The sequence below is a fragment of the Lissotriton helveticus genome, chromosome 5_1 (genome assembly GCF_964261635.1).
Source record: "Lissotriton helveticus chromosome 5_1, aLisHel1.1, whole genome shotgun sequence".
Classification (NCBI taxonomy): domain Eukaryota; kingdom Metazoa; phylum Chordata; class Amphibia; order Caudata; family Salamandridae; genus Lissotriton; species Lissotriton helveticus.
In genome coordinates, this window is record NC_136065.1 from 1,348,416,980 (window position 1) to 1,348,429,011 (window position 12,032).

General features: G+C 41.7%; 1 protein-coding gene across 1 annotated transcript in view; it reads left to right on the plus strand.

The window, feature by feature from the left end:
- The window catches only part of ITPR3 (inositol 1,4,5-trisphosphate receptor type 3), a 568,454-nt gene that overhangs the window by 242,557 nt on the left and 313,865 nt on the right, over window positions 1-12,032 (plus strand). Inside the window, exons 8-9 of the mRNA XM_078644240.1 lie at window positions 3,898-4,044; window positions 7,386-7,481. Coding sequence (XP_078500366.1) covers window positions 3,898-4,044; window positions 7,386-7,481 — 243 coding nt within the window. The remainder of the gene's footprint in view (window positions 1-3,897; window positions 4,045-7,385; window positions 7,482-12,032) is intronic.

The following is a 12,032-nucleotide window of genomic DNA, read 5'->3' on the forward strand; positions in this document are numbered from 1 at the left end:
CCTATTCCAATCATGGAGTCCCCACTCTGCATCTCTGGGCAATAGCTTACTTAATCTCCACAACGGCTCCCACAACGCTAAGGATGCCTGGCCTCCACCTTGGGGGTGACCAGGAGTGGACACCTCACAGGGAAAACCAGGATGGGTTCCACAGCGGTATTCGTACAAGCGCCTTGAGACCCTTGCGGGTGAGTAGTGCACTATACAAGAATCAATTTACATTTACAATTTACATATTAGTTGGCAAACTGCATACAATTGTATGATAACCGACTGATAAACTGTATGACAAACTACAACTCTAATTTAAACATCCTGCAGAGTGGCATGCAGCCCATCTACAAAGGAAGTCAGCACCTATAAGTGACTATATAAATGGCAATACAGTAGAAGATCCCTGGTTATATGCTCTCGCTGAGAAGTGGCAGATCCTCCGCTGTCGGGAAGTGTACCCCACAGAACAAAAGGAAAAATAAAGTGATAATAACTATTGTTACCTCTTGAGCCGGCCAAACAGTCATGCACACTTTGCATGTTCCCCACCAGGCTGCATTACACAGCCTGGTGAGGTACATGCAAAGCCTCCCTGTCCCGCAGCCTTGTGATTGGCTGATGAGAGCATGGGGGCTGGGTGCTTCCTAATGCTGGCAGGGAGTCTGCAGAAAAATGACAGAGGACACAAGAGAGGAGGCGGCTGGTAGGGTGGCGGGCCAACCGTTCCAGGTAAGTGGGTTATTTATTTTTTAGCTCAGTCAGTGCTGGAAATCTCCTGACGCTTTTCATGGTTCTTGCTGCTCATCAGAGGAACATATTCCTTCATTTGTGAGTGCCTGCATGCTGACTGTGGGCAGCTCTAGTGAAATAAAAGACAGAGCATCTGTGAAGCCCAAAGGGCCCAGTCAGAAAAAGTCATTCAAACTTTCAAAACCATAACTGAGGGGCAAGAGTGTGGTAAACCTTTGATGCTTCCTGTAGCCAGAAGGACGTTTTCATTTTTAGAATCAATGCATATGATGTAATGCTACTGTCCGCATGGCATAAATTGCAATTTTCAAATGAAAATCCTGTTTTAGTGTCAGCCAAAAATAATTGTGAGGGCAAGCTGCAGATACTAATATAGCCATTGGCACCATTCAGACACTCCAAGAAAAATGAACTCCATATCATAGGACATAGTTCTTTATCCAAATGACCAGTACCAGAGGTGGCACAGCCCGCAGTATCAAACATGAGAGGCTCATGTAAGTCTGACAGGTGACTGATAGTGGCTGAAGTGAGTTTGGTGACCGCCAAGAACCTAAGGGCGAGAGATTCAATATGCATACAGCTTCTCTGCTAAGGAATTAATGAAGTGGATGTGTGCTACACTCCCGTACGGGAGACAGAGAAGTCCCTTTAACAGGAATGAAGCTTGACCAGGCTCTCCAGAGCAGACTTGTATCTTCCACGTGCACCCATTCAAATGGGGATGTGTTTATTCTGGGCCACAATGGCCTCTCCGAAAGAGTATCGTCCGGTTAGTAAGACCAAGGGCTCCTCCTCAAGTCCACCTTCCTATGCTGGACCACCTAGTTGTCCCACATCCTAGTTCAAGTGACAGCCTCCTCCTTCAAAGCTTTCCCTCTGATGGCACTCTCAGCCTCTCAATCAAATTTCTCAACCTTCTCTCTTTAAGGAGGAACCATTCATGCCCCTTGGGCAACTCCACCAATCATACTGCATATTGAAAACATTTTCCTGCCAAGCCAACACCCCATGTTACCTGTTTCAACTTAGTTATTTCAAACCCACATGAGGCATGCTGACCTAATGGGGTCAACCGGAGAATGCATAAAGGGCTCCCTCTCGCCCCTGATTGTAAAGCAAACCCATGACCAAATTACAGGCGCGTTCATTTATATATCCTGTGAGGAATGACATTTACATGATGTTCAAAGGATAACATAAGAGAAGAACTATTGATACTGTGCCTTTTGGATACAATAGCTACAGATGTACTAATCCACAAGGCAAGCATACACATTAAAACATTTTGTTACAATTTGTTTTCATGTCCTCCTTTGGATGAAATAGAGCTTTGCCTTTTTAGGTGGACCCCAGACTAAGAGCATCATTGTGGGAAGGAGAGATCTTGTCTCACTACACTTCAAATGACCTCTACATCAACCACTTACAACTCTTGTTCAAACCCAATTTTCATACAATGCCATGTCACTCAAGGAACACATTTGTCATTTAAACAAAGAAGGTCTCGTACCAGTTCCCTCTACTAAAGAAAGTGAAATAGTTTCTTCCTTTTAAGCTACTTCAGATTTGTTGTTCAAGCCCTCATTGCCTCGTATCTGCATGGTGGCAATCCCCACGCTATAGCACCCCAGAATCCAATCTGGCCTCACTTAAGGACCTCCTGCACGGAACAGCAAGTCGCTGCAGTTGTCAAAGTGATCAATATCTATCTCTCCAGCTTAGTAATATCCTCCTGTTACTCCAAACTAACCATCTAGTGGAACTGACTAGTTGCATCATCATATCTTAGACTATGGCCTCCCGCCCACATAGGAAGAATCCTCATGGTATTGTTGGACCTCTTAGTTGTCTTCAAAACCGCCAATCATCCAACCCTCACCAGATCCTGAAAGGACCTTCACTGGTTCTCCCACCTATCAATCCAACATCAGTTCATTCATACAGGCACCTACAGATCCCAGAAAATCCCTATCGGCCGTGAAAACCCATGGGGTTCAATCCTGTCCCCTTGTTATTTTCAACATTTACATGCAGATTTTTGGGTTTCTACTCACAAATAACAGCATCAAAAGTAAACTATTTGGCAACTCTACTTGAAAGAATCCTCTGCTCCAGACATCCAAAACCTCAGACACTGCCCACACCTCATCCAGACCTGGATGTTCAGCACCAACTTGAGGCTCAATGCCACCATGATAGAATTCCTCTTATTTACCAAGAAGAACAAGCACCAATTATTCAAAACTTGCCTCAGGACTAATTTAGACTTCAGGAGCTAAACCTCGGAAGTGGAGCCATGGTACCAGAGACAAATCTGGGTAGCACAATGCAGCAGCATCGGGCATTGTTCTGCATATTTCTTTAACTTAAGAAAAATATTTACTTTAAGCTTCCAGACGCATACTTTATCAAAGACATATGTAAATTTGTTTGATGAAGGGTGAAGAGCTGTTACTCCAAGGAGTGAAGAATCAGATATTTTCTGTTCCAGAAGGATACCAAAAAACTGTGATAGTGATTTTCGCAAAAGTGGAAGCTAAGAACTGACTGAGCTTCTTTGCCCTTTTGTAGCTAGGGTGGTCCATTTCCTTTAAATGACTAATCCTCATGTGTCCAAATGACGAATGAGCCACTCTTATGATACTGGAAGCACAATGGTTTTTGTGGTTCCTGGGTGAGGAAGTCCTTTTTTGAGAATATCCAGAAAAAGAATATCCTGCTGTTGAGTCATTCCTGTGCTCTCAGCACCCCACCCATTGTCAGAAATGGCTTCAATGGAAATTTACATCTGCTGCCTACCCGTTAATCATTTGTATTTCCCTTCTTTTTTTGCTTACTTATTATTTCAACTCTTTTAGAAACCTCATGTTTTTCTTCAACTATTCAATTTCATTTCCTAATTTACTGTTTTGGTGATAATAAAGATGGTGCTCATAATAATAATTATGATGATTTTTCTCCCATTATTAATGCTTCCACTATTGGTGATGATAAATTATCGAGGACTATGAAAATCACGATGATACCGATTTGTTGATAATAACAATACAGATGATAATACTGAAGATAAAATGCTGATAATGATGCAAACCATTGGTGTAACATCTCACCTTATCCCTTGCTGTTCTATCTTATGTCCCACAATTCCAGGGGGATGTTGTGCGCTTGTTTCACGCCGAGCAAGAGAAGTTCCTAACCTGTGATGAGTATAAGTCAAAACTACACGTCTTCCTGCGTACCACACTCCGCCAGTCAGCAACCTCAGCCACAAGTTCAAACGCACTCTGGGAGGTGGAGGTGAGAGATGATTATAGTGCCCCAGAGAGTTACTTAACTTTCACACTGGATCAATTCTGTAGATTTTATTACTCTCTGCATGGACGCTGTGACAGCGTTGGACTTGTCTTAAAAAGCCATTGACCAGGTAAAGCATGTAAGGCCAAGTGAACTCCAAGTGGCTGCCAATGAACAAAGGTATGCCCAGTTCCTAATGAAAGTCACACATTTACACTGATAGGCTTACAAATACATATTGAGCAAATTTCCAACTTTGTGGGATTAATCATGCATTACTCCATTTCACTTTTTGTGTACCTGTTTGCCAATAAGGTGCAGGAGCAGAAAAGTCTTCCCTACCATGTTCATTTTTATAATCAACACATACAGGCTGATGGCAGCAACATAGTAATTCATCTCCTTCATGGGCTCCAAAGCAAGTCCACTATTGTGCACTGATTTATATATGCCCATGCACTCTTGGACTACCCCTTTTTGCTAGACTCTATGCCCAACCCCTTTCTGGTGTCCAACCACCAGAATGCATAGCCTTCGTGTGCCGAGTTGGTTGCCTGCAGGGCTTGCCTTTGATAAGTCCCTGCTCTCAGTCCACCAAGGGTAGTTATCTCTTTCAGTGCAATTTTTCTTTTTCTTCTGTATTTTTTTAACATTTTATGAAGGGTTGCAGGACCCCATTGGAGGTTTGCGAACCCTTACAGGTTCCTAAACACTTGCTGGTACCTTCTTGGATTCACAGCCCAGGGCCTAGGTTTGCAGACCCAAGAGGGGACCTGGGACAGGAGCACGGTTCACAGATCTCAGAGACTCACTGGAGTCTGTAAACCATGCTTCAAGTCAGTAAACTCTACAGCAAAAATATATTTATATTTTCATCATAATGTAAGGGGGGCCTTCTTGCCCCTGATCCTCTGAGTCAAGTGGTCAGGAGGTGCTCCATGAATGATTTTCTCTTAGAGGTTATGGAAAGTGCTGTAGGAGTTAAAAGGAGAGCACAATTTAAAATTAATTTCTCAAAAACAGATTAACTGATTTACACCAAATCAGAACAAGCATTTGCAATGCAACAGGTCTGGCATTTATACAAGTTTGAGCTATTGGCATTGTAAATGACAATGCCTTTTATTTATGTTTTGGTTTTGAAACTTAAATAAAGTGCATTGTCATTTACAATGCCAATAGCTCAAACTCGTGTAAATGCGAGACCTCTTGCATTGCAAATGCTTGTGTGTTGATGTCATAGGGAAATGTCATCATAATGGAAGCGCTGTAATCTTGTCCAATTGGTTTATGTGCAAATGGACATATCTTGTCCAACTGATTGAATTGCTTCCTTGTCTGTGATTGGTTGCAAGCCATATCTTACATGCATATCGCAGTACAATGTTAGGGTCATGATGTCTGACGTGACGTTTGTGCATTGATGTCACCGTCTGAAATTAGTATCTGTAAGACATGTCCCAGTCTCATCTCTTTTTCTACTGTGAGTGCTCAGACTGTGACATGGCTTCAACAATCGGAAGTCAGCCATTGCCTCGGTAAGGACCTTCATTAGGGCACTTCACAATACAAAACTTTTTACCATCACAAACTCTGCTTGAAGAAAACACCATTACATAAAGTAGTAAAAACACACCATAAAAATTAACTCAGACGAAAAGAGAGAAAAATAATAATGAAACTGAGCGCTGGTCCATGGAGCGTGCGCCATGCTCAATATTACAGGTAAAAAGATTATAATAATAAAACCAAGGTGGGGTCCCTGAAGCGGGCGCCGCACTCAGTAGTAAAGTTAAAATAAAAAATAAACATCAAACTTTAAAATATAACATTTAATCTGAGTGTGGTGTCCCTAAAGTGGGTGCCGCACTCAGCATGCAAATACAACAAAGCAGCCCCCATTGTCCCCATTAGTGTCAATAAATAAAATAGTGCTAACCTACTAGATAAAGCAGACTGTGTAACCAACCAAGTAAGAGGTCCAGTTGTTATGGGCGTTAACAAATGGAGACAAGGAGGTACCCAGGAGGGATTAACAAGCCTTATAATGAATCGGAAGCCAGCGTTTACGAAAACAATGATGCAAGCCAATTAAAAATATGGGCAGAGAGTTGGCGGGGATTCCACTGCATACTCTATTACATCGGGCCTCGCAGAACGAGCAGCGCATGCGCGCTGCCGCTCAGCTCGATCTAAAAAACTCTCTGAGTAAACTTCTTTCTGTCAAATTTGGTGTAATCATGTCCAGCCATTTTTGTCTGTATTGGAGAGCAAAGTTTCTTATGGAAATCAATGTTTGGGGAGGCCCCTTTTTCTTGGCCCCGCTTGATGGATATAAACAAAAACAGTGGTTCTGTCGGAAATAGAAAAATTTCTTTGCTTCACTGTACTTACTACATATTATGTAGCAACATTGGATGTATGGTACACAAAGACACACGGCACTGAATTTAGTACCAAAGGCAATTCTTTAGTATATACTTTGCATGTATTAATCAATGGATAACTGACTGTCCGAAACAAAATAACATAAAGAACACATAAACCGTGGAATGCTTAGTGACTGGTAGTGAGTGGTGATGACCGTGCTGTACAAGGATGAGAAAGGTGACATATATTCATACATGTAAACAAAACATAAGTTCTTGTGTGTCCACTTTTGAAACCAATAGTCACAACAGAATGGAGTTTTTCCTTATTTGCGGTGCGACTTTGCATGGACAGATTGACATAAACAGCGTCGGTGTTTCGACCCTATGTAGTAGTGCAGACTTAAATGCCATCTGTGTCGGGTCTTCATCAGGACAAGGGGTGTGTTGGACAGCCTGCAAACATAAAAAGGGGGGTCAGAACTGTGTGTGTGTCAGGGAGGAACTAAATGTGAGAAAGCCGTGGCCAGGGCTAGCTTGATGGATCAGCACAAAATTGTCATATCTTTTTATAAGGTGGTGGTGCACAATGATTTTCTGGTCCTTTGGAAGACCACAAAGTTGAAACATGTTGCCAAATAAACCTTTTGCACTGTGGACTTTGAGCTCTTTGTGTCTACACATGGGCGCATTGCATTCTTGGGGGGGGGGGTGTTTGTGTGTATATCTAAATATATATATACATATATATATATATCTGGCATTCCTTCCTTCCAATGTGCACCATTGAGTTCAAACTCGGAGACATAGTTTATCACACTTCATGCTTCAGGGTGCCAGTTCATCTGGAGAGTACATGCTGTCTGACAATACAGATATGTCTTATATGGTAATTCTTGTTAAGACCTAAGTTTAATTTTTGTTAGATAGGGGTGGATCATCTATTGTGCTTATCTCTCCTTCTCTTGTCTGCAGGTTGTGCACCACGATCCCTGTCGAGGAGGCGCCGGGCACTGGAATAGTCTGTATCGTTTCAAGCATCTTGCCACAGGACACTACCTGGCTGCAGAGGTATGGAAGGAAGCAAGTAGAAAATAAGATTGTTCTTCATCAGTAATGACTTGTAAGCGTCTACGAAGATGGGGTATTTTTCAAATGTTTAGATGATACACAAACAATTACATTATGACACTTTTTTTTTAAAAACTGTGGGAAAAAGTATATGGTGTTGTAAGAATTTTTCTCAGTTATTGAAAAGTCTAGAGTTAGTATGTTTTTTTCCTATGATTCACTATTGGTAGTTTTGGTCAGTGAATTAAGCTTGTGAATTGATGCTTTACAAGAATGCATTTGTTTTTGTAACTAATTAGTTCAGTTTTTTTTAATTTGATAAGCCTGTTCATTTTTGTCACCAAATTGAGTTTTAAAACTCAATTTGTATTTTTTTTTCAAAGAACCAGTGTTTTTCAGGCAATGAAAAATTTATTTTTATAAAAAAATAACTTTTTAGGAATTTTCTCAGAGCAGATGTTTGGGTCAAAGATTTGGCTAATCAGAATTTATTGATAATAATGTTAAAGCCATAATCTGTCAAAATTGCTTTTGTGCAAATTCCGTTTATTCAGAGTATTTTGTGTAGTGCTTTCTAATAGCAAAATGTGTCAATGAAAGATCAACTCCTGTCAAAAATCAAGAATGGCTTGTCAGGAAGACCTGCATCCATTATAACAAAGAGTCCGCAGAAAAAATTATAAACGCAATATATTATATTGCTTGTCGCCATAAACAACTGAGGGATTCTGCACTGCACATAATCGTCAACCTAGCAATTATCAGGCACATAGTCCTACAATTACAAATATCTACAAGGTTGCAGCTGGTAAACACTATACAACCCCTCTGAAAGGGCTTAACAAGAATAATCACGTTTCAAATCTTCATCTCCAGATGGGGTAGCCAACAAAAAAAACCTTGCCTAAAATGAAAATCTGTGAGATTCCATGCTGCAAAATATTTTTCTAAAGCATTTACACAGTTTAATGCCAATCCACTCTTAACCCCTCCGCTGCGCTGAATATTCTGCGCTGGTGCGGAACGTTCTATTGCGCAGGCGGGGCCGCAACGTTCAGCGGACGTGCGCAGCACTATCGAGGTAGTGCACGCGACGTCTGCTGAATGTGCGCCGCACTTAATGGGTTAAAGGTCTATTGGCTTTCTCCAATGCTTTACATAATACATTGGTTGTAACCTTTCACATTAAACATGATACCTATGGTACCTGAGATAAATGTTCCCAATGAACCAATCAAAAAGAACAATTGATGGACAGAATACAGAACAATGTCATACTATCACCTCAGTACAGAGATCTGAACCTAGTTTTTTGCTCCCCATGCCATTCCAGTTTGAACCCAGCCATATGCAAATCAGTCTTCATCCTGCTCCCTATAGAAACAGTCCAGCCCAAACAGCTAAGCCAAGTCCTCCCTGGACTGGAAACAAACATCCTAGGACCAGTTTCGGGGTTTCACCCCTCATCAGCCCTGCTAGCTTGACTCCAGTTGCATGGAGAGCACGGGACCCATGTCTGGGTATACCGCCCCACTCAGGGTGACTATTCCAAAAAGAACAATTGATGGACAGAATGCAGAACAATTTCATACATTCATCCCAGTACAGAGATCTGGGCCTAAACAGCCACGGCCGGTAGTAGGTGTAACTGCAGGGCGGTGACGTGGGGAGGGGGTAGTAATGTATGGATTACGGACTTTAACAGGTAAGTAAACATAGAAATAAATAAAACAAATTTTGTTGCGCGCACTGCATCACATTTGGTGATGCAGTGCACACAACGAAATTAGTTTTATGTATTTATATGTTTACCGGCCGTGACTGGGCCTAAATACATCATTGTTTTGCTCCCCATGCCATTCCAGTTTGAAACCGGCCATATGCAAATCAGTATTGACCCTGTGCCCAATGGGAACAGTCCAGCCCGAACTGCAAGGCCAGTTCATCCCTAGACTGGAAATAAGCATCCTAGGACCGGTTTCAGGGTTTCATCCCTCATCAGCCAGAATAGCTTGACTTCAGTGGCATGGAGAGCACGGGACCCACGTCTGGGCATATCCGTGTCACTCGGGGTGACAAATGCAAAAAGAACAATTGATGGACAGAATGCAGAACAATGTAATACATTCACCCCTTTACAGAGATCTGGGCCTAAATCCATCGGTTTTTTTGCTCACCATGCCATTCCAGTTTGAACCTAGCCATATGCAAATCAGTCTTGACCCTGCTCCGTATGGGAACAGTGCAGCCCAAACTGCTAGCCCAGGTCCTCCCTGGACTGGCAACAAGCATCCTAGGACCAATCAGGCCTGTGGCCTTTATCTTAGCCTTGCCACCATAATAAACTCAAGCATACTGAATTCTGCATAAGCTTTCCCAGTCGACAGCCTTCAAGCATACAGTGAGAAATGTATAAATATGCCCACAATAATGTTATGTTATATTATGTTAAATCCTTTTATAGCACGCAATAGCTACTCCAAGGATTGTCCCAGCGCGGAGCCAAGAGGAGTTTCTTACTTAACAGCCAGCAATTACGGGAACAAATGAGTTTTTAATAGTTTCTTAAATACTAACGGGTCTTGAGTATTACGCAAAAAGAAAGGAATGGAAAGATTTTCATTTCCAGAAGACAGGGTTTATTTAAAACATCATAACAACTGATGCAGCTTCAGGTTGTGCTTATTAGTTGGGGTGAAATGTCCTCATTTTAGGCAAAATATCAAGTTGAAAAGTAGTGAGTTCATGAAACTAAAAGGAAAAACGTGAAGGCAAATGGGAAAGGCGCAGGAAAAAATAAAATAATAAAAAATATAATCATTTTACTGGGAGGGTACAAAAAGTGTTATGGAACCATCATTTGAATGATTGGGGCACACTGAAACGGAGTGGTAGGTCGGAACACTATAGTAAGGTCAAATAAAAAAGATAATTTAACCTATACATAAAAGAAATACAAGATCTGTATATTTCCTATCGTTACTTACATATTCATGCACGATATCTTGTTTTTTTAATGATACATGTATTTTGGGTGTTGTTGGGCACAATATTCACTCAAATTAATTTGAATGCAGAGGGTTTGTACTCGTTTTGTACTAAATATATTAAGGGCCACAAGCAGTGTCGCAAGATAGGCCAATCTTCAAAAGAATGTAGCTTTTTACTGCATGTTATAGTGGAATTGTTTTGGTTTTCATTGATTGAGGCTACAGGTAGTGAATTTTGCCCTCGATTGATGTGTGAATTTCTCAATGTTAGGACCACAGCTTGTCTGTGTGTGTAAATAAATACATATTATATGCCATGCAACTGAAAAGAAATGTCACCAAATTACACATGTATTATCACACATATATACATTTATACATTCATACATTTATTAAATTATAATGGCCAAATTAATTCCATGTTATTACCGCAGCAGAGGGCAATTTAAGTGAGAAAACAATGCTTATTGCCTTACAAATCCCACTCTACTATCACTTTACAAAAGAAAGCATTTGGGCCTTTGGGGGCATGCTGCCAATGCCAGCTTACTGTAATGTTAGCCTACTAGCTTGATTTGTGCTCAGCTAAACGTTAGATAATGTCTGTGTATATGAAAATAACAGCATGGCATGGACTGTGCATATAGATGTGCTGAGGGTAATATGCTATTTATTTCCTTTGTTAACGTAGTGGAGGGGCATCGTGATGTGCCCCTTCTCATAAGTTATACCCCCGCCCCACACTCAACAATATTAATATTACTATGAAAGCAATATTAATAAATGGATTGCCAGTGAGAAACGTGTGGCCCAATAAAACATGTTATTGGGAGGAGGTGCAATAATAAAAACAGATTCAGGCTTGTATTACTACCATGTTTAGGTCAAATCCTCAGATATTACCACAGCACGGGGCGGGGGAGAGCTCTGCGAGGGCATTAACATTTAGCAATGAACCTGAATTTGGTGACGCAAACTGCTCTTAGAGGTCAAGGAAAGACATTCACATCCCAGCCGAATCATGGTGCTGCAGGCCATGATTCGGGTCCACTGCATTAGTTCTAAGTATGTTCTAGAAATGAAAGAGCAAAGGTGCCACTGGCCTATATTGCACTGTATTTATTGCCAATGCTGAGTGTCTGTAACAAACTGCCAGCTCTCACCGCTCCCAAAGCTACCTCCATTCTCTTCCCTTAAATTCTGCTTTGTTGCCAGATCATTAACAGATAAAGATGAGCTGCAGACCCTGATTACACTGGTTACTGAGGAATGGCCTAAGTTTCCTGCCAGATCTATAGTTGGCCCTGCAGCCTGCTCAAAGTGCTGCTCCTGGCAAAAGCCTGGCCCCAGTATTCATAGAGGTGGACCCTCAGAACTCCTTACATGCCCAGATCAGTGGAAGCCTTGGCCTTGGCCCCCTTTATCAGCACTGTTGGGCGTACTCTCGCTTGCGCCCAAGCAGTGGCAGTGGAAACTGCAAGGACGAGAGCTGGCACCAAGTCCAGGCTCAGACACTAAGTGTAATTAGAAGTTGTCGCTTTGCTTTGAATGGTATTTGGAG